This window comes from Haematobia irritans, chromosome 4, assembly GCF_050003625.1.
Source record: "Haematobia irritans isolate KBUSLIRL chromosome 4, ASM5000362v1, whole genome shotgun sequence".
In the NCBI taxonomy this organism is placed as follows: Eukaryota; Metazoa; Arthropoda; class Insecta; order Diptera; family Muscidae; genus Haematobia; species Haematobia irritans.
In genome coordinates, this window is record NC_134400.1 from 167,923,265 (window position 1) to 167,948,526 (window position 25,262).

The 25,262-nt window shown below is 33.7% G+C and overlaps 1 protein-coding gene across 1 annotated transcript in view; it reads left to right on the forward strand.

Annotated features, from left to right (window-relative positions):
* The window catches only part of LOC142233878 (band 7 protein AGAP004871-like), a gene marked incomplete at its 5' end in the record, with an annotated part of 140,305 nt that extends 119,423 nt beyond the window's left edge, over positions 1-20,882 (forward strand). The window contains 1 exon segment of the mRNA XM_075304941.1: positions 10,504-20,882. Coding sequence (XP_075161056.1) covers positions 10,504-10,689 — 186 coding nt within the window.
* Positions 20,883-25,262: the final 4,380 nt, after the last annotated feature.

A 25,262-nucleotide genomic window follows, 5' to 3' on the forward strand; every position in this document is an offset into this window, starting at 1 on the left:
ATTGGTGTTACTCAATTATGTATGGAACAAAATAACGGCCAAATGGGCGCCGCGACCTCGGTGGCACACCTTCATCCGATGGTCCAAACTTTCGATGACGTTGAGGTATAATGGAGGTTCAATGCCGTTAATGTGCGGAATTATCTCATCCTTTAGCTCTTGAATTGTTGCTGGCGTACACTTTTTCTTTCAAATAACCCCAAAGAAAAACGTCCAACGGTGTCAAATCACATGATCTTGGCGGCCAATTGACATCGCCATTACGTGAGATAACACGGCCATTGAATTTGTTGCGCAAAAGAGCCATTGTTTCGTTAGCTGTGTGGCAAGTGGCACCGTCCTGCTGAAACCACATATCGTCCACATCCATATCTTCCAATTCGGGCCATAAAAAGTTCGTTATCATCTCACGATAGCGAACACCATTCACAGTAACTGCCTGACCGGCCTCATTTTGGAAAAAATACGGCCCGATGATGCCGCCAGCCCATAAACCGCACCAAACAGTCACTCTTTGTGGGTGCATTGGTTTTTCGACAATCACTCTTGGATTCTCATTCGCCCAAATGCGGCAATTCTGTTTATTGACGAATCCACTGAGGTGAAAATGTGCCTCATCACTGAAGATGATTTTCTTCGAAAATTGATCATCCACTGTTGCCATTTCTTGGAACCATTCTGCCCATTCACGACGTCCATGGTTCAAATTGAGTAAGTCTGAAATAGGGAAATGTCAAATAAAATTCGGAAAAAACTTGGCGTTTAGGTGTGGTTCACATTCAACATCGGCCCTTACAATTTAACCACCCTTTATAAGCCCACGAAGTAAAATTGGGAGATCGGTCTATATGGGGGTTATACCAAAACATGGACCGATACTCACCATTTTCGGCACAACTCTTTATGGTCCTAAAATACCTCTAGATTTCCAATTTCAGGCCAATTGGAAAAAACTACGGATTCTAGAAGTCCAAGAAATAAACTCGGAAGATCGCTATATAGGAGCTATAATAAAACATCGACCGATACTCGCCATTTTTAACACCTCTTTATGGTTCTAAAATACCTCTAGATTTCAAATTTCAGGCAAATTGATTAAAAACTACGGTTTCTATAAGCCCAAGAAGTAAAATCGGGAGATCGGTCTATATGAGGGCTATACAAAAACATGGACCGATACGCACCATTTTTAGCACACCTCTTTAGGGTCCTAAAATACCTCTAGATTACAAATTTCAGGCAAATTAATTAAAAACTACGGTTTCTATAAGCCCAAGAAATAAAATTTGGAGATCGGTCTATATGGGGGCTATACCAAAACATGGGCCGATACTCACCATTTTCGGCACACCCTTTTATGGTCCTAAAATACCACTAGATTTAAAATTTCAGGTAAATTGGTTAAAAACTACGGTTTCTTTAAGCCCAAGAAGTAAAATTGGGAGATCGGTCTATATGGGGCTATACCAAAACATGGGCCGATACTCACCATTTTCGGCATACGTCTTTACGGTCCTAAAATACTTCTACATTTAAAATTTCATGCAAATTTGACAACAACTTCGGTTTCTTTAAGCCCAAGAAGTAAAATTGGGAGATCAGTCTATATGGACTGATACTCACCATTTTCGGCACACCTCTTTACGGTCCTAAAACTCCTCTAGATTTCCAATTTCAGGCAAATTGGATAACTACTACTGTTTCTATAAGCCTAAGAAGTAAAATCGGGAGATCGGTCTATATTGGGGTTATACCAAAACATGGACCGATACTCACCATTTTCGGCACACCTCTATATGATCCTAAAATACCTCTAGATTTTCAGTAAGTAAAAAAAAAAGAAAAAACAATGATAATAAAATTAACAATTTTACCCCGGCTGACATTTGAACCTGTGCCAGTTGAATTTTTCGCTTTCATGGAAATTCTTTTGAAAATATTTTGCTAATTATAATTTTCTCTTGATTTTAAATGTAACAAGTATATACGGCCGTAAGTTCGGCCAGGCCGAATCTTATGTACCCTCCACCATGGATTGCGTAGGAACTTCTACTAAAGGCTGTCATCCACAATCGAATTACTTGGGTTGCGATAACACTTGCCGATGGCAAGGTATCGTAAAACTTTTTAACACTGTCTTCTAAATTGTAAGTTAGTCCATAAGGGGTATATATTAAACAAAAAAAAAAAAGGCCGATTAAGTACGTATATAATTCAGTTTGACAAAATTTTCTATAGAAATAAAATTTTGACAAAATTTTCTATAGAAATAAAAACTTGACAAAATTTTCTATAGAAATAAAATGTTGACAAAATTTTCTATGGAAGTAAAATGTTGACAAAATTTTCTATAGTAATAAAATTTTGACAAAATTTTCTATAGAAATAAAATGTTGACAAAATTTTCTATAGAAATAAAATGTTGACAAAATGTTCTATAGAAATAAAATGTTGACAAAATTTTCTACAGAAATAAATTTTTTACAAAATTTTCTATAGAAATAAAATTTTGACAAAATTTTCTATGGTAATAAAATGTTGACAAACATTGCTATAGAAATAAACTTTTTACAAAACTTTCTATAGAAATGAAATTTTGACAAAACTTTCTATAGTAATAAAATTTGACAATTTTTACATGGCTGTTAGAGGCCATATACTAACGAAATGTACCAAATTTCAACCGCATCGGATGACTTTTGCTCCTCCAAGAGGCTCCGGAGGTCAAATCTGGGGATCGGTTTATATGAGAGCTATATATAATTATGGACCGATATGGACCAATTTTTGCATGGTTGTTAGAGACCATATACTAACACCGCGTACTAAATTTCAATTGGATCGGATGAATTTTGCTCATCCAAGAGGCTCCCGAGTTCAAATCTGGGGATCGGTTTATATGGGAGCTATATATAATTATGGACCGATATGGACCAATTTTTGCATGCTTGTTAGAGACCGTATACTAACATCAGGTACCAAATTTCAACCGGATCGGATGAATTTTGCCCCTCCAAGAGGCTCCGGAGTTCAAATATGGGAATCGGTTTATATGGGGGCTATATATAATTATGGACCGATATGGACCAATTTTTGCATGGTTGTTAGAGACCGTATACTTAGACCACGTACCAAATTTCAACCGGATCGGATGAATTTTGCTGCTCCGGAAGGCTCCGCAAGCCAAATTTGGGGATCGGTTTATATGGGGGCTATACGTAAACGTGGGCCGATATGGCCCATTTTCAATACCATCCGACCTACATCAATAACAACTACTTGTGCCAAGTTTCAAGTCGATAGCTAGTTTCGTTCGGAAGTTAGCGTGATTTCCACAGACGGACGGACAGACGGACAGACGGACGGACGGACGGACGGACGGACATGCTTAGATCGACTCAGAATTTCACCACAACCCAGAATATATATACTTTATGGGGTCTTAGAGCAATATTTCGATGTGTTACAAACGGAATGACAAAGTTAATATACCCCCATCCTATGGTGGAGGGTATAAAAACGATGTTTACATAAAAAATAATTTTTTGGAAAAATATTTTATAAAATAAATAAACGCTGGTGCGATTTGAATCTGCGTGCTTCACTATTGCCATTCCGTTTGTAGACATCGAAATATCGTCTAGAGACCCCAAATTTTATAAGATTTGGCTGAAGTTCAAAATGTGAGATATTTTAGGTACACAAAGAGTTGTGGCAAGTATGATGTGTATCGGTCCACGATTTGGTATAGCTCCCCATATAGACCCATCTCTACATTTAACTTCTTGGACTTCTAAAAACCGCAATTTTTATTCGATTTGCATGAAATTCAAAATCTAGACATTTTTTAGGTCCACAAAAACGTGTCCTGAATATGGTGTGTATCGGTCTTTTTTTGGTATAACCCCCATTTTGTTTTTTTAATTTTTCTGCAACTTTTGAATGGTTAAAGATATCAATATAATTTTTTCTTTGTGTGAAAGCTGAGGTGTTTAACTCTAAGTTTGCAAGTGATAATGAACTATCTAACTGGCGAAAATTGCACTCCTCATTTTGAGATGAGAAAATTTTCTACTGCTTTATGTGTAAATTATGTGTAAACCAAGTTAGGTTCGAAAAAAATAATAAAATTTAATTGCAAACACGTAAGATTTTCGACCCACGTAAGACCATGTCGGCCGTCAAATTGAATATCCCACATACGCGATGAACTTGGATGTCATATTTAATACGAAACTATCTTGGAACCCACATATAGACATCACCGTATAAATATTATACTGATTTATAGGAAGGATGAACTAACACGTGCGAAAATTGAACTAAATTGTTCTCCACATTTTGAGATTTCCACAAAGCGTTGTTAAAGCCAGGAAAATGTAATACCCTGTTGCAGTCCACGATATTATACCCTCTCATAGAAGAAAACAAGTAAGGAAAGTCTAAAGTCGGGCGGGGGCCGACTATATTATACCCTTCACCACTTTGTAGATCTAAATTTTCGATACCATATCACATCCGTCAAATGTGTTGGAGAGCTATATATAAAGGTTTGTCCCAAATAAATACATTTAATTATCACTCGATCTGGACAGAATTTGATAGACTTCTACAAAATCTATAGACTCAAAATTTAAGTCGGCTAATGCACTAGGGTGGAACACAATTTTAGTAAAAAACAAGTAAGGAAAGCCTAAAGTCGGGCGGGGCCGACTATATTATACCCTGCACCACTTTGTAGATTCACATTATCGTCCATATCAAATCCGTCAAATGTGTTACAAAATCTCTAGAATTAAAATTGAAATCGGCTAACGCCCTGGAATGAAACACAATGTTAATAAAAAATATGGGAAATATGAAGCGAGAGAAATTTTAATGCAATTATACAAAAGAGTATTTATGATTTACCAGGCGATACTTATGTATTCGAGACATAGGACAATTTGAGTAACATTTACAATTTTTGCTACTCATCAGTGGCGATTTTACAAGGATATTGGTTAGATCTTGCCAAGATATGTGGTCAAGTGTGGGTTGTGATATGTTATTTGGACAAGTCGGGAGACTTATTTAAAACTCAACCGTTCTGTGGAAAGTCTGGCATTACACTGTGTAGGATATGACTAAGATATGGGGAAATCATCACAGAATTTTGTGTAAAGTGTGGGAATTTGGCCATATTTGTATAAACCGAGGAAAATCCCATTCCAAATGGGTCTAAAATATGAAATAGTCTACCATATTTTCCCAACTCTGGTGCTCATATATATGGGAGCTATATAATCTGAACCGATTTTGATTAAATTTGACATGCATAGTTAGAATAATAACTCTGCTATCTCTGCAAAATTTCACGTTAATGGGAGCATAACTTTGGCCCCCTTGGTCATCTGAGTGTAAATCGAGCGAAAGATATATATAGGAGCTTTATCTAAATCTGAACCGATTTAACCAAATTTGGCACACTTGCCGATACTGTTAAACATACTCCTTGTGCAAAAGTTGAAGCAAGTCATGGCTTTTGAGGCGGTATAAGTCCAAATCGGGCGAAAGATATATATGAGAGCTATATCTAAATCTGAACCGATTTCAACCAAATTTGGTACACATACCGATACTATTAACCGTACCTCTTGTGCAAATTTTGAACTAAATCACGGCAAAACGCTGGCTTTTGAGGCCATATAAGTTCAAATCGGACGAAAGATATGTCTGGGAGATATATCTAAATCTGAACCGATTTCAACCAAATTTGGCACACATAACTATACTATTAAAGGTACCTCTCGTGCAAAATTTGAAGCAAATCACGGCAAAGTTCTGGCTTTTGATGCCATATAAGTGCAAATCGGGCGAAAGATATATATGGGAGCTATATCTAAATCTGAACCGATTTCAACCAAATTTGGTACACATACCGATACTATTAAACGTACCCCTTGTGCAAAATTTGAACTACATCACTGTAAAACTCTGGCTTTTGATGCCATATAATTTCAAATCGGGCGAAAGATATATATGGGAGCAACATCTAAATCTTAACCGATTTCAATCAAATTTGGCACACATGACTGCACTACTAGTTGTATTCCTTGTGCAAAATTTCAACCAAAGTGGGCCAAAACTCTGCCTTCTACGACCATATTAGTCCATATAGGGCGAAAGATATATCTGGCTCCATATAAGTGCATATCGGGCAAAAAATATATATGGGAACTATATCTAAATCTGAACCGATTTCTTCCAAAATAAATAGGGTTCTGTTCTGACCCAAAAAAGGAACATGTGCCAAATTTGAAGGCGATTGGACTTAAATGGCGACTTAGACTTTGGCAAAAATGTGTTCACAGACAGACGGACGGACGGAGGGACGGACGGATGGACAGACGGACATGGTTATATCGACTCAAGGACTAACCCTGAGCATTATTGCCAAAGACACCATGTGTCTATCTCGTCTCCTTCTGGTTGTTACAAACATATGCACTAACTTATAACACCCTGTTCCACAGTGTGGCGCAGGGTATATATAGTATATGTTCTCTAATGACCATGCAAGAATTGGTCCACATCGGCCCATAATTATATAGTCTCATATAAACCGATCCCCAGATTTGACCTCCGGAGCCTCTTAGAGGAGCAAAATTCATCCGATCCGATTGAAATTTGGTACGTGGTGTTAGTATATTGTCTCTAACAACCATTCCAAAGTTGGTCCATATCGGTCCATAATTATATATAGCCCCCATATAAATCGATCCCCAGATTTGTCCTCCGGAGCCTCTTGGAGGAGCAAAATTCATCCGATCCGGTTGAAATTTGGAACATGGTGTTAGAATGTTGTTTCTAAGAAACACGCAAGAATCGGTCCATAATTATATAGGCCCCATATAAACCGTTCCCCAGATTTGATCGCCGGAACCTCTTGGAGGAGCAAAATTCATCCGATCCGGTTGAAATTTGCAACGTGGTGTTAGTATAGGGCCGTATCGGGTCAGAATAGAACCCTATTGATTTTGGAAGAAATCGGTTCAGATTTAGATATAGCTCCCATATATATCTTTCGCCCGATATGGACTTATATGGCCCCAGAAGCCAGATTTTTGGCGAAATTTGGTTGAAATTTTGCACTAGGAGTACAATTAGTAGTATAGTCAAGTCTGCAAAATTTTATTGAAATCGGTTCAGATTTAGATATAGCTCCCATATATATCTTTCACCCGATATGGACTAATATGGTCCTAAAAGCAAGAGTTTTAGCCCAATTTGGTTGAAATTTTGCACAAGGAGTACAATTGGTAATATAGTCATGTGTGCCAAAGTTGATTGAAGTCGGTTCAGATTTAGATATAGCTTCCATATATATTTTTCGCCCGATATGGACTTATATGGCCACAGAAGCCACTTTGGCCCAATTTGGTTGAAATTTTGCACTAGGTGGACAATTAGTAATATAGTCATGTGTGCCAAATTTGATTGAAATCGGTTCATATTTGATGGTTAAATACCAACATTTTCCTTGTTAAATCGCCACTGCTTAGTCGAAAATTTGTAAAAATGAATCTAATTTTCCTAAACTTCTAATACATATATATATCGAGCGATAAATCATAAATAAACTTTTGCGAAGTTTCCTTAAAATTGCTTCAGATTTAAATGTTTCCCATATTTATACCCTTCACCACTACTGTGGTGCAGGGTAGAGGTGTGCACGTGAGTGAAATTTAATTCACACTCACGCACATTCACGAAGCAAAATGTTTGTTCACGCACGCTCACGCACGATATGTTTGGTAGCCACTCACACTCACGCACGTTCACGAAATGTAAACCGGTACTCACGCACGCTCACGCACGAACTACTTTTAAAGACTCACGCTCACGCACGATTCACGACAATTAACGTGACTCGCGACAAATTCACGAGACTCACGACAAATTCACGAGCCTCACGACATTTTCCAACCGGGAAAGAGGAAAGGTAACTAAATTAATAAATAGGATATAGTTCCACAGCTAAATAGAATTCAGTTATCATATCAGAAAGAATTAAATCTTGATTTTTTTCGTGAGCGTGATTTTGCAGAAATTTTATTCACGCACATTCACGAACCGATTTTATTTCTCACGCACGCTCACGCACGACATATTATTTTTAGTCCCATTCACGCACATTCACGAAAGTTTCTTCAGATTTTGTTCACGAGTCACGTGATTCACGCGTGAATCACGTGTGTCACGACAGTTTCGTGTCACGCGCACACCTCTAGTGCAGGGTATAATAAGTTTGTGCATTTGTGTGTAACGCCAAGAAGGAAAAGTCTGAGACCCATCGTTTAGTATACCGATCGTCTTAGAATTAAATTCTGAGTCGATTTAACGATGTCCGTCCGTCTGTCTGTCCGTCCGCCTGTCTGTCTGTTCATGTATTTTTGTGCGCAAAGTACAGGTTGCAGTTTAAGTCTGATCGTCCTCAAATTGGGCATAGGGTCGTTTTTTGGTACAAAGACAATCGCTATTGATTTTGGAAAAAATCGGTTCAGATTTAGATATAGCTGCCATATATATTTATCCCCGATATATTCTTCAAATTCAGTAGATCCGAATATTTTATGGGTCTCGAAAAACTTGCAAAATATCAGCCAAATCGGTTCAGATTTAGATATAGCTCCCAAATATATCTTTCGTCCGATTTAGACTCATATGACCACAGAGGCCAAAGTTTACTACCGATTTACGTGAAATTTTGCACAAAGAGTAGAATTCATATTCTACCAATGCTTGGCAAATTTGATCGAAATCGGGTCAGATATAGATATAGCTCCCATATATATCTTTCGTCCGATTTGAACTTATATGGCCTCAAAAGTCAGAGTTTTGCCGCGATTTAGCTCAAATTTTGCACAAGGTGTACGTTTAATAGTATCGGTAAGTGTATCAAATTTGGTTGAAATCGGTTCAGATGTAGATATATCTCCCAGACATATCTTTCGTCCGATTTGAACTTATATGGCCTCAAAAGCCAGAGTTTTGCCGTGATTTAGTTCAAAATTTGCACAAGGGGTACGGTTAATAGTATCGGTATGTGTACCAAATTTGGTTGAAATCGGTTCAGATTTAGATATATCTCCCAGACATATCTTTCGTCCGATTTGGACTTATACCGCCTCAAAAGCCATGACTTGCTTCAACTTTTGCACAAGGAGTATGTTTAACAGTATCGGCAAGTGTGCCAAATTTGGTTAAATCGGTTCAGATTTAGATAAAGCTCCTATATATATATCTTTCGCTCGATTTACACTCAGATGACCAAGGGGGCCAAAGTTATGCTCCCATTAACGTGAAATTTTGCAGAGATAGCAGAGTTATTATTCTAACTATGCATGTCAAATTTAATCAAAATCGGTTCAGATTATATAGCTCCCATATATATGAGCACCAGAGTTGGGAAAATATGGTAGACTATTTCATATTTTAGACCCATTTGGAATGGGATTTTCCTCGGTTTATACAAATATGGCCAAATTCCCACACTTTACACAAAATTCTGTGATGATTTCCCCATATCTTAGTCATATCCTACACAGTGTAATGCCAGACTTTCCACAGAACGGTTGAGTTTTAAATAAGTCTCCCGACTTGTCCAAATAACATATCACAACCCACACTTGACCACATATCTTGGCAAGATCTAACCAATATCCTTGTAAAATCGCCACTGCTGAGTAGCAAAAATTGTAAATGTTACTCAAATTGTCCTATGTCTCGAATACATAAGTATCGCCTGGTAAATCATAAATACTCTTTTGTATAATTGCATTAAAATTTCTCTCGCTTCATATTTCCCATATTTTTTATTAACATTGTGTTTCATTCCAGAGCGTTAGCCGATTTCAATTTTAATTCTAGAGATTTTTTAACACATTGGACGGATTTGATATGGACGATAATGTGAATCTACAAAGTGGTGCAGGGTATAACATAGTCGGCCCCGCCCGACTTTAGGCTTTCCTTACTTGTTTTTAATTTGCCTTTTTGCGTCGATATTTTTTGAACCTCTGAACTTATTATTATTATTATAATTAAAAAATTATTTTTCAATGGTTTGTACCTGTCCGGCGGAAGAGGGCCACGTAAAACTTGATTTTTTTTTGAAAATTTGCCTTTTATGCATCTATATTTTTTGAAACTTTTAACTTATTACAGATCCAATCTTTTTCGAATTCATCAGATCAAAATACATAAGAAAAATTACATCTCATCAAGAAAAAATTTTATTTTTTAAACTAGTGTTATAAGTTTATACTTCTTGTACTGATATGGATCAATAAAGAAAGATAAAAAAAGAAAAACATTTTTTTTTTTGTCAACAAAAAAAGTTATATTTAGATTTAGTTTGACTACGGAAGAAGAAATCTATGGTCTCACGACTATATGTTTTTGCAGAGTGTGTAACATCATTATGTTAACAATGTTTTTTTTTTGTTTTCTCATTTACAGACCTTAAGCACAATATCGGCAGAGAAAAACTCAACAATTGTTTTTCCATTACCCATCGATTTGATAACATATTTTCTGAAGACAAACGATGAGAATACCAAACAGCAGGCTAAGGCAGCTGCCGCAGCAATAGCAAGATCAACTGTGGAAGCTATAGCTCAACAGCAACAGTCTACAGCCATGTAAATCCATCCCCACTCAGCTGATGGGGTGAGACTGATAATAGAAAAGAAAAACTATATTGGTTATTCGTCTGCCCCCATCATAACCATTTTGTAAAGTTTTAGAGCCAGAATATTATATCCTCGTAAGAAGGTAAATGAAAAATTATTTTTTTCTAACTGTGAATAAATGTTTACTTTATCTACTTAAAAAATAAAATTTAAAAAATATATATTATATGTATATCTATATCTATATCAAAAATTAAAAACAATACAAAAAAAACCCCAAATCCTCACAAACCTAAATGGTTTAAAAGTCATGTGACAATTGGAAAAAATCTTTACAAAAACATAAAAGTTTTAATTAATTGGTATTATTTTTAAATGGTATATATTCAATTCTAGGCTAGGATCTATTTACAATAACTAATTGAAAAGAAAACACACACACATATACAAAACACTTATGTAGAAATTCCAAAAAAAAAATCATAGGATGTAGATATACAAAAGTAATTAAGGCATATGAAATTCCACAGAGATAAGGTGAAAGGGTCGAAAAATCCAGATCTTGAGTCACTCGATCGACACGAATCGATTTCTCATCCTCTGATTAGTACTTAACCGGAAAATAAACCACCGGTAAGTAGAAACTTTTTATGCGGTCAACTGTTTAATAGACACGAAAACTAATAGTAACATAAAACATTGAGAAAATGACGTCAATACTACGTTCACATTAGGAATCTTAATGTGGATTGGGGTCGAAAACCACATACAGTGCGGAGCAAAACCGAGTGTATGTTTTCACTCTTTGTAATCTTTACTAACCTTCTAATGCCCCATTTTTTTTCTGACAGCTGATAAAATAATCAAGGTTTATGCTACAATAGCAAGAAAATGAAACAAGCGAAATCAATGGGTAAAATCACGTATATGCTGCAAGGTTTCTTGTAAAGGTTTGACTACGTTTAATTTTTATTTTATCGAACTTGTCCCCGTTAGTTTCACAAACAAACAAAATCTGATGCAATCACGAAATTAATTTATTCAATTAATTTTGTAATTGCAATGTCTCAATCACGAAAATAGTGTGTCAATCATAGTTTTAATTGGACATTAAAAATTAATTGATGTCATTAGCAAATTTCAATTAATTTTTTATAACTGATTCAATTAAAACTTTAATTTATGTTGATTGCAAAACTCAATTAATTTTTTCATTACAAACGTAACTATAGAGCTATATCTACATCTGAACCGATTTCGATGAAATTTTGCACATTAGTTAGTACTATAGAGGACTGGATCTAGCCAACTTTCAGTAATATCGGTTAATAAATAAGGGTTCTATGGCCAAATTTGGGAAAATCGGGCTATACATATATATGGGAGCTATATATAAATCTGAACAGATTTCGATGATTTTTTGCACATAAATAAATAAAGGTTTTGTGGCCAAATTTGGTAAAATCGGGCGATACATATATATGAGAGCTATATCTAAATCTGAACCGATTTGGATGAAATTTTGCAAACATGAAGGGCGATGGAAAAGATTACCTTTTGCCAAATTTGGTGACGATCCGTTTGAAAAAAAGCGCAACGTGACCCCATTTGTCGAAATCGGGCGATACATATATATGGGAGCTATATCTAAATTTGATCCGATTTCTTCTAAATTCAATAGCGTTCGTCCTTGTGCCCAAAACACTCCCTGTACCAAATTTCATCAAAATCGGTAATTGCGACCGGAATCCTGTGAACAACAAATACATGGACAGAGGGACGGACGGACACCAAGCGCTATTTCGACTCAGGAGGTGATTCTGAGTCAATCGGTATATATCTTATGGGGTCTAAAATCTATATTTCTGGTAGGCATATTTTTTGGCCGACCAAACTTATTATACCTTGACCACTATGTGGTTTAGGGTATAATTATGTGAGTTTTGCAATCAACATCAATTTAATTTTTAAGTGAATCAATAAAAAAAATATTTGAAATTTGCTAATGAAATCTATTTATGTTTTAATCGAGAATTTTTTTATGCCCAATTAAAATAGTTATTGATACTACCATTTTCGCAATTGGAGACATTTCAATTAAAAAAATAATTGGATCAATTAATTTCGTGATTGAATCAGAAAAATTTTTATGTGTGTATGTATATATATATATATTAAATGTACCATGAGGCAAAGGGTGTAATAGTAGGTTTAGGGCCCATAAAATACATAAATCTATATCGACTCTATTTACTTGTCCCCCAAAGAAATTTGAGAAAAATAGCAACAGTAAACACTTTTTTGTACCATATAGGTAAAATGGCTGCTCTTGAGAAAATTTCATTAAATTTCTTAATACAAAGGCTCATCTTAAAACAACTATAAAACAATAATTAAATAGCTTTGGAAGAAAACAAAACACAAAAGAAAACACAATAACTATATAATCCTAAAGGAAAAATATCAACAATGCTAGTCTCACCGTAGCTACAACCTATAAAAAAAATTAATTGTATAGATATGTTTTTATGTGTATTCAAACAAAATATAATACAAAATTTACAATTATAAAATAAGTTGGAAAATCAAAGTAAAAAAGTTAAGGGAATGTGAAAATCTATTTTGTAAGCCCAAAATTTGAATATTGAGAAGAAAATTAATCACCAAGTTTACACAATGAGATTTGAGAAAACATAAAGAAACCTACCTTACTTAATTAAAGAAATCCCCAATAGTATCAATAAAACTTGTATCTACCAATCATTCTTCCTTAAACACACTACGAATTTATAACTAAAAATTGAAGATAATCCTAACAAAAAGATGAAAACAAAAAACATTAAAACAACCTATTTCAAGAAATCCACTCTGAATCCTGTAACTATTATAACCCCATTGAAAACTCAATTTAACACACACAGCCAACAAAAGAAATAGAAATTGTGGATATATTCGAAATGACGCTGATATTAAGGAAATTGTAAGTATGAAAACAAAATTACCGCAAATCATAAAATTCCATGTAAATCCTTGTTGGAATGTTCCATTAAGCAGTATCTATATATAAACAGTGTGTGACAAAACTTAATTCGATAGGTAGTTAATAATAAAGAAAACGTATATGGATTATTTTTGTTATCCATCAAAAAAAAAAAAAAAATAATAATTGTCTAAATACGGCCGTAAGTTCGGCCAGGCCGAATCTTATGTACCCTCCACCATGGATTGCGTAGAAACTTTTGCGAAAGACTGTCATCCACTTCTTAACATCGTTTTCTAAATTGTGAGTTAGTCCATACGTGGTATATATTAGACAAAAAAAAGTTATGTATAGGTAAGTCTACAACTATTTACGAATCGATATGGACTTTTGCACGGTGCGTGGAGAGCCAGAATTGAAATATGGGGGTCGCTTATATGGGGGCTACAATTATGAACTTGATATGGACCACTTTTGGCATGGTTATTAAATATCTTATACTAACACCACGTACCAAATTTCAACCAGATCGGATGAATTTTGCTTCTCCAAGAGACTTCAAAACCAAATCTCGGGATGGGTTTATATGGGGCTATATATAATTACAGACTGATATGAACCAATTCCTGCATGGGTTTTGGATACCATATACTAATAACACGTACCACATTTCAACCGAATCGGATAAATTTTGTTCTTCCAAGGGGCTCCGGAGGTCAAATCTGGGGATCGGTTTATATTGGGGGTATACACGCAAAGAAAAAAAACGTTTGGAAAACGTGTACCGAAAACGTTTTTCTTTTGTTAGAGTTTTTTGAATTGCTTCGAAAATGTTAAACTTTTATCACCAAAAAAATTCGTTTGTTACAAAATTTTTATTTTTTCAATAAAAAAAGTTATTTTTGAAATAACAACACAGTCCATTTCGTTTTTATCAAACACTGTTCTTTTCTGACTTTAGGTCTTTAATAAGACGCATTTTACAGTTCAAAATGTGTTATACTGCAATGTAATGTTGAACATTTTTTCGGAATCTTCGGAACATATCTGGAATATATGTAAAAAAAAAAAACTTTGGTCGAAGCAGGGATCGAACCCACGACCCCTGGCATGCAAGTCGGACGTAGCAACCACTGCTCCACGGTGCCAAACTAAATGTTTGTTTCTGTTAAATAAACTTTGTTTATTCGGTTCGTGGGCGCCGCAAACTATGCTATATAAATATAACTTATATGGATATTTATCTATTGATGACCAGGTACATAGCTCAGTGGTTAGTGTGCTGGCTTACAAACTGCATGGTCCGCGGTTCGATTCTCCGTCCAGGCGAAAGGTAAAAAAATTTTAAAAATTTATAAAATCGTATAATTTTTTCTACATTGTTGGTATTACAGGAAAAAGTGCTAAGAACTAAAAAGCCTCGTGGATGTGAGAAAGTTGTGAAGGAAAATGCAATTAGCAAGAAAACAATTTTTTTGAGTTTTTATGAAATCTTTGAGTCTTTTGAGTCTTTATGAAATTGTTTTTACATCCTGGAAAAGAATAAACGTTCATCACAAAAAGTATATACTTTTCTTCCAAATACACTTCCTTACAGCGAAAAGCAAATCAGAAACGAACTTTGTTTGTCTAAAATTTCGTTTGGGAGGAAAGAATTATTTTTTTGCGTGTATATAAGTATGGACCGATTTCGACCAATTTTTGCATGATTATTAGAGACCATACACTAACACCATGTACACAAATTTCAACCAGATCGGATGACATTTGCTTCTCTTAGAGGCTCCGCAAGGCAAATCTGGGGATCGGTTTATATGGGGGCTATATATACCATATACTAACACCATGTACACAAATTTCAACCAGATTGGATGAAATTTGCTTCTCTTAGAGGATTCGCAAGCCGAATCTGGGAGTCCGTGGGGGCTATACGTAAAAGTGGACCGATATGGCCCATTTGCAATTCCATCCGACCTACATCAATAACAACTAGTTGTGCCAAGTTTCAAGTCGATAGCTTGTTTCGTTCGGAAGTTAGCGTGATTTCAACAGTCGGACGGATGGACATGCTTAGATCGACTCAGAATTTCACCACGACCCAGAATATATATACTTTATGGGGTCTTATAGCAATATTTCGATGTGCTATAAACGTAATGACAAAGCTAATATACCCCCCATCCTATGGTGGAGGGTATAATAACCCTCTTTATCTATAAAAATTAAGGAATTCATATTTTAGCGAATTTTTTTTATGCGACAAAGCACATCATTGCTTAACTATATAGAAAAGCTATCATCACAGAAAATAAAAGATCAAAATATTTCCAATTAAAAAGTTAATTGAATCTGAAAACTTTTTCAATTAGAAAATTAATTGATACACTTAGCTTTTTAATTAAAGTAAAAACATTAAATCAACTAGAATACTAAGTCAGTTAAAAAATGATTGATTTTTATAGCCACCACCATAGAATGGTGATGGAGCTATAATAAGTTTGTCATTCCGTTTGTAACACATCGAAATATCGATTTCCGAATATATAAAGTGTATATATTCTTCATCAGGTAGAAAATCTAAGACGATACAACGATGTCCGTCTGTCTGTCTGGATATCTGTTGTAATCACGCTACAATAATAATAAATAATAAATAAAAGCTTCAATAATAAAGCTATCTTGCTTAATTTTTGCACAAACTCGTTTTTTTTTTGTCTCCAAGCAGGTCAAGTTCGAAGATGGGTTATGTTTCCATGTTTTGGTATAGCCCCCATATAAACCGACTCCCGATTTGGGGTCTATCCGATGTGCCTGAAATTGGAAACCTAGAGGTATTTAAGGACCATAAATAAGTGTGTCGAAAATGGTACCTATCGGTTCATGTTTTGGTATAGCCCCCATATAGACCGATCTCCCAATTTTATTTCTTGGGCTTTTAGAAACCGTATTTCCTATCCGATTTTCCTGAAATTGGAAATCTGTAGGTATTTTAGGACCAAAAATAGGTGTGTCGAAAATGGGGTGTATCGGTTCATGTTTTGGTATAGCCCCCATATAAAACGACCCCCCGATTTGGGATCTTGTGCTTCTAGAAACCTCATTATACCTTAAACCACATAGTGGTCAGGGTATAATATGTTTGATCTGCCAAAAAATATGCCTACCAGAAATATTGATTTTAGACCCATAAAATATATACCGATCGACTCAGAATCACCTCCTGAGTCGATGTAGCGCTTGGTGTCCGTCCGTCTGTCCATGTATTTGTTGTTCACAGGATTCCGGTCGCAATTATTAACCGATTTTGATGAAATTTGGTACAGGGAGTTTTTTGGACAGAAGGGCGAACGCTATTGAATTTGGAAGAAATGGGATCAAATTTAGATATAGCTCCCATATATATGTATCGCCCGATTTCGACAAAAGGGGTCACGTTGCGCTTTTTCTCAAACGGATCGTCACCAAATTTGGCAAAAGATAATCTTTTTCATCGCCCTTCAAGTCTGCGGAATTTCATCCAAATCGGTTCAGATTTAGATATAGCTCTCATATATATCTATCGCCCGATTTTCCCAAATTTGGCCACAAAGCCTTTATTTATCAACCGATCTTACTCAAAGTTGGCTAAATATAATCTTCTATAGTACTAACTATATGTGCAAAAAATCATCGAAATCGGTTCAGATTTAGGTATAGCTCCCATAAATATGTACCACCCGATTTTTCTAAATTTGGCCATAAAACCCTTATTTATCCACCGATCTTACTCAAAGTTGGCTAAATGTAATCTTCTATAGCACTGAGTATATGTGCAAAAAATCATCGAAATCGGTTCAGATTTAGCTATAGCTCCCATATATATGTACCGCCCGATTTTTCTAAATGTGGCCATAGAACCCTTATTTATTAACCGATTTTACTCAAAGTTGGCTAGATCCAGTCCTCTATAGTACTAACTATATGTGCAAAATTTCATCGAAATCGGTTCAGATGCTCTTACATATGTATCGCCCGATTTTAAAAAAATTGGCCCCTAATAACCTTATGTTTGACCATACAGGCCTCATTTCTTAACTGATCTTACTCAAATCTTGCACAAGGTAACCTTTTGTGTTATTAATCAAACTCGCAAAATATTATGCAAATTGGTTCAGATTTAGATATAGCTTCCATATATATGCATCGCTCGATTTTCCCTAATTTGGCTATAATACTTTTATTTATTAAAAAATGTTACTCAAATTTCAAATTTTGATGTACTGGCCGATCGTATTTATACGTACTTGTAGCTCTTATATAAGAATATTGGTCGATGTTCACAAATTTGGATTTATTACCCACACTAATTTAACGATTTTCTCTTTTTTAATAATGGGCTCAATATTAGTGGCATACTAACGCCGTAGGTGCAATATCAACTACAGCCAGTGTTGCTAGATGTAGGGACAATAACCTATATATAGAGGGTTTTTTTTTTGTCAAAATTGTATTTCTATAGCAATTTTTTCAAAATATTATTTCTATATAAAATTTTTTCAAAATTTTATTTCTATGGAATTTTTTCTCAAAATTTTATTTTAATAGAATTTATTGTCAATTTTTTATTTCTGTAGAAACATTTCTCACATAAATTTGTTTATAGAAACTTTTTCCAAAATTTTATTTTTATAAAGTAAATCTCTATGGTTAGGTTAGGTTTGGCTAAAGTGGCAGCCCGATTAAATTTCAAGCCCACTTAGACTACACAAAAAGCAGGACACTCACACAAGAGTTGTTTAATTGATTCCTTTTCCTCCACATCATGGCAGCTTATACAATAGTCATTCTATATACTTCCCACCTATAGTTTTAGCAAATTCGCCTATCAGGCAGCGACCCGTTATAGCAGATATCAGGAGTGCTATCTGACGCCTTGAGAACACTAGCATATCTAGTGTGCGGTTTACGTTTAAATGGGGCCATATTTGCTTGGTGTCGTTACAACCCTTGCAATTCTCCCACTGAATATTGGCCATCATAACAGCCTTCTCACGCAGTAAGAGCTTGCAGGTGGCCAGAGGCATACCAACAGATTCCAGTTCCCCTGGAATATGTAAGGTAGTTCCTAGCCTTGCTAACACATCTGCTTCGCAGTAAATCTCTGTAAAAAATTACTATTTCAGTATGTGTGGTTTAGGGTATGATATAGGCGGCCCCGCCCGACTTTCTACTTTACTTACTTGTTTTCTATCCGATTTGGTTAAATTCGAAATCTAGAGGTATTTTAGGACCATAAAAAAGTGTGTCGAAAATGGTGCCTATCGGTCCATGTTTTGGTATAGCCCGTATAGACTGATCTCCTGCTGAATATGGTGTATATTGGTCTATGGTTTGCTATAGTCCTCATATAGCCCGATTTCCCGATTTTACTTCTTGAGATTCTAGAAACCGTAGTTTTTATTCAATTTGCTTGAAATTGGAAATCTAGTGGTTTTTGAGGACCCTAAATGGGTGTTCCGAATAAATTGTGTATCGGTATAGGTTTTGATATATCTCCCTTATAAACCCTCCCTCCGATTTGGGGTCTAAATTCTGTAGGGTTTTCAGAACCACAACTAGGTGTGCTGAATTTTGTGTATCGGTGCATATTTTTGGCATTTAACTCCTTGGGCTGATATAAACCGTAGTTTTTATCAGATTTGCCTGAAATTTTAACGGATTTAACTTTTTACGCTCCATTTGGTATGGCCTCCATATAGACCGATTTCATTTCTTGAGGGTATAGAAAGCACACTGATCATGAAAGTTGCATGAAACTGAAAGTAAAATTTCCAAATAGATTTTAGATTTCAAACCAAGGCGTTATTTAATCTTTTCTATATAATATCATTCTATACATAATCAAGTAGTACGCTACGACGAAGAGTTTTCAAAGGTAACTGTTATATTTGATTCATGATGGTGGGTATTTAATATTCGGCCTGGCCGAACTTACTGCTGTCTATACTTGTTTTTATACCCTCCACCATAGGAAATATTGCTCTCAGACCCCATAAAGTATATATATTCTGGGTCGTGGTGAAATTCTGAGTCGATCTGAGCATGTCCGTCCGTCCGTCTGTTGAAATCATGCTAACTTCCGAACGAAACAAGCTATCGACTTGAAACTTGGCACAAGTAGTTGCTATTGATGTAGGTCGGATGGTATAAACGGACCCTAAAATTTGGCTTGCGGGGACTATAAGAGACGCAAATTTCATCCGATCCGGCTGAAATTTGGTACATGGTGTCAGCATATGATATCTAACAACCATGCAATAATTGGTCCATATCGGTTCATAATTATATATAGCCCCCATATGAACCGATACCCCGATTTGGCTTGCGGAGCTTTTAAGAAAACAAATTTCATCCGATCCGGCTGAATTTTGGTACATGGTGTAAGTATATGGTCCCTAACAACTATGCAAAAATTGGTCCACATCGGTTAATAATTATATATAGCCCCCATATAAACCGATCCCACGATTTGGCTTGCGGAGCCTCTAAGAGAAACAAATTTCATCCGATCCGGCTGAAATTTGGTACATGGTGTTAGTATATGGTCTCTACTGACCATGCAAAAAATGGTCCACAACGGTCCAGAATAATATAGCCCCCATATAAACCGATCACCAGATTTGACCTCCGGAGCCCCTTGGAAGAGCAAAATTCAACCGATTCGGTTGAAATTTGCTACATGGTGTTAATATATGGCCTCAAACACCCATGCAAAAATTGGTTCATATCAGTTCATAATTATATATAGCCCCCATATAAACCGATCCCTAGATTTGACCTCCGGTGCCTTTTGGAGAAGCAAAATTCATCCGAGCTGGTTGAAATTTGGTACGTGGTGGTAGCATATGATATTTAACAGCCATGCCAAAAGTGGTCCATATCAGTCCATAATCATACACGCTCACAAAAAATCGCTTCTGTAACATATACTCCCAAACATATTTTGCTTCAAGCATATACATTTTTGGGTATTGCCCAAACATTTATATGTTTGATATCTTCCAATATATAATATGTTTGAAAGCATATTGGTCTAAACAATATATGTTTGGGTAGTCTTAGTTCCAAACATTTTGTATTTTTGCATCCAAATGCAATAATGTTGTCTTCCAAAAAACAATATGTTATTATGTGAACATATAATATGTTTGGAAGCATTTTGCACCCAAAAATATTATATGCTTAAAAAAATTCTCCCAAACAATATTGTGCTCAAAATTTTATTTATTTATTTATATATTTACAATCATAATGAATTATGAAAATAAACAGGTAATATAGGTGCTAACAACATAGGTTTTCGACCTGAATGCTCAAAATTTTGTTTCTGCCCAATTGTATATTCCCCCACATCTTTCTCACTTCCACGAGATTTTTTAGTTCTTAGCACATTTTTCTGTAATACAAACATTGTAGAAGAAATTATTCAATTGTATGATTTTTTTATTTTAATTTTACCTTTTGCCGGACGGGGATTCGAACAGCGGACCACACAGTTTGTAAGGATCAAAGAAGTAGCTGATCAATTGCCCAAGGAAAAATAAAATGTTAATTTTGTAATAACAAGCAACAACCACCAACTTAATTCAATATCGCTCCCTGTTAAATAGCGCTCCAAGCTACTAAACACATATATGTTTATAGGCTATTTCTAAATTAATATATGTTTGCATCCAAGCATATTATATTTACAAACATTTTATGTCCCAAACATAATATGTTCTAACATATATGTCCCAAACATGTTATGCTAGTTTATGGACATTATATGCTTGCACTCAAAAATATTGTGTTGAAAAATTTGTGTTCCAAACATATAATGTTTATAGCCAAACATATGAAAAACAGTATTTTTCATCCGTGTATATAGCCCCCATATAAACCGATCGCGCGATTTGGTTTTGTAGCCTCTTGGAGGAGAAAATTTCATCCGAGTTGAAATTTGGTACATTGTACTGGTATATGACCGTTAACCGTGCCTAACTAGGTCCATATCGGTCTATAGTTATATATAGCCCTCAGATAAATCGATACCCAGTCGCACAAAAATTTGGTCCATATCAAGTTCATTATTGTATATAGCCCCCATATAAGCGATCCCCATATTTCAATTCTGGCTCTCTACCACGTATGGACTAACTCACAATTTAACTTTAACCTAAGTAATTTGATTGTGGATGACCATCTTTCGTAGAAGTTTCTACGCAATCCATGGTGGAGGGTACATAAGATTCGGCCTGGCCGAACTTACGGCCGTATATACTTGTTGCTTTTGTTTTGTCGTGACCAAATAGTTACTCTGTTAAGTAACCAGTATCTTTCCAGAATACTTCCTTGTTAATTCGTATCTAGCTTTGATATAAGGGATCTGTTATAATTTTAAATTAGTTACTATAGTTCGAGAATATGTTCATTTTTCTGAGTTAGTGATGTGGAAGGAATAATGTTATTTCTAAATGCAATAGATGAAAATTTTTTTGTTAGCTTTTAAACAATAAAATGAACTGTCACTAGACTAAATCTGTCAGTTATTAGACGAAAGCCTGATGTTGGTTGCAATACATCTTAGACACACTGTACCTATTAAACAATGTCTTGGGAAAATTGTCAAAACAATTGTCGAATGAAACATTTCATATACAGTGAGTAGCAAATGCGATGGTATCCATGGTAAATTTCTCAAAACATACATAAGCAATCTTTAAGTTCTTACTTTTATTTTATTTATCCAATTATAAATATTAATATATTATTTATCCAATTATAAATACTAATATATTAAGAGAAGTAAAATCAAAATAAGCACTAAAAGTGTACTTCAGTGTGTTTTGAAAAATTAACAATGGTATCATGACTTTTGCTGCCCACTGTATACCAAGGATGAATTTACAAAGTGACAAAATGTAACGAAATATCCATTAATGTAAAATCCGCAAGCCAACCAATTTAAATTCATACTTCATATACTCGTAAATGAATACTTATGTGTCAAAGATTTACAATCCCTCAATTTTTATGAAGAATTTTTGATGTAATTTACAAAATGAAAAACCGAAATAAACATAAAAATAAACACAAACACATTCTATGAAACATTTGTCCTTTATATGTAAACAATGAAAATGGATCTTGTTGTAATGATATCAATGTCTTACCAATACACACACATACATACACACCATACCATACTTATATATGTAAAATCTTGTAAATTTTTTTCTTTTATTTATTTTTTAAATTCCAACACTGTATAAGAAACTAATTAAATAAATATAAATTTTATTGTATCAAAAATTTGTTTTAATGCTGGCACAAAGTGGGTAAGTAACATGGACGGGTATATCATTCCAGATATAACATTTTGACCAAACTTTCTATAGAAATAAAATTTTGGCGAAATTAAAGTTAAATTTTAACAAAATTTTCTATAGAAATAAACTTTTGACAAAATTTTCTATAGAAATAAAATTTTTGACAAAGTTTTCTATAGAAATAAAAATTTGACAAAATTTTGTATAGAAATGAAGTTTTGAGAAAATTTTGTTATAGAATTACAATTTTTATAAAATTTTCTATAAAAATAAAATGTTGAAAACATTTTCTATAGAAAATTTTGTTAAAATTGTATTTCTATAGAAAATTTTATCAATATTTTATTTCTATAGAAAACTTTGTGACAGCTTTATTTATTTTGACAAAATTTTCTATAGAAATAAAATTTTGAAAAAATTTTCTATAAAATATAGTTTTTACAAAATTCTATGAAATATTTGTCCTTTATATGTAAACAATGAAAATGGATCTCGTTGTAATGATATCAATGTCTTACCAATACACACACATACATACATACCATACCATACTTATATATGTAAAATCGTGTAAATTTTTTTCTTTTATTTATTTTTGAAATTCAAACACTGTATAAGAAACTAATTAAATAAACATAAATTTCATTGTATCAAAAATTAATTTTAATGTTAGCACAAAGTGGGTAAGTAACATGGACGGGTATATCATTCCAGATATAAAATTTTGACCAAACTTTCTATAGAAATAAAATTTTGGCGAAATTAAAGTTAAATTTTAACAAAATTTTCTATAGAAATAAACTTTTGACAAATTTTTCTATAGAAATAAAATTTTTGACAAAGTTTTCTATAGAAATAAAAATTTGACAAAAATTTGTATAGAAATGAAGTTTTGAGAAAATTTTTTTTATAGAATTACAATTTTTATAAAATTTTCTATAAAAATAAAATGTTGAAAACATTTTCTATAGAAAATTTTGTTAAAATTGTATTTCTATAGAAAATTTTATCAATATTTTATTTCTATAGAAAACATTGTGAAAACTTTATTTATTTTGACAAAATTTTCTATAGAAATAAAATTTTGAAAAAATTTTCTATCGAAATAAAATTTTGAAAACATTTTCTATAAAATATATTTTTACAAAATTCTATGAAATATTTGTCCTTTATATGCAAACAATGAAAATGGATCTCGTTGTAATGATATCAATGTCTTACCAATACACACACATACATACATACCATACCATACTTATATATGTAAAATCTTGTAAATTTTTTTTATTTTTTTTTATTTTTGAAATTCAAACACTGTATAAGAAACTAATTAAATAAATATAAATTTCATTATATCAAAAATTAGCTTTAATGCTGGCACAAAGTGGGTAAGTAACATGGACGTGTATATCATTCCAGATTTTAACAAAATTTTCTATAGAAATAAACTTTTGACAAAATTTTCTATCGAAATAAAATTTTTGACAAAGTTTTCTATAGAAATAAAATTTTGACAAAATTTTCTATAGAAATGAAGTTTTGAGAAAATTTTTTATAGAAATAAAATATTGACAAAATTTTCTATAGAAAATTTGGTAAAATTGTATTTCTATAGAAAATGTTATCAATATTTCATTTCTATAGAAAACTTTGTGAAAGCTTTATTTATTTTGACAAAATTTTCTATAGAATATAGTTTTTACAAAATTCTATGAAATATTTGTCCTTTATATGTAAACAATGGAAATGGATCTTGTTGTAATGTTATCAATGTCTTACCAATACACACACATACATACATACCATACTTATATATGTAAAATCTTGTAATGTTTTTTTATTTATTTTTGAAATTCAAACACTGTATAAGAAACTAATTAAATAAATATAAATTTCATTGTATCAAAAATTAGTTTTAATGCTGGCACAAAGTGGGTAAGTAACATGGACGTGTATACCATTCCAGATATGAAATTGTGATCAAACTTTCTACAGAAATAAAATTTTGGCGAAATTAAAGCTAAATTTTAACAAAATTTTCTATAGAAATAAACTTTTGACAAAATTTTCTATAGAAATAAAATTTTGACAGAATTTTCTAAGAAATAAAATTTTGAATGCATTTCCTATAAAAATAAAATTTTGGCAAAATTTTCTATAAAAAGAAAATTTCGACAAAATTTTCTCCAAATTTTTGTAGATTTTCTTTGGCTCGAATGGCAACCGTGACTGCATTACGGTTTTTGATGCATTAAA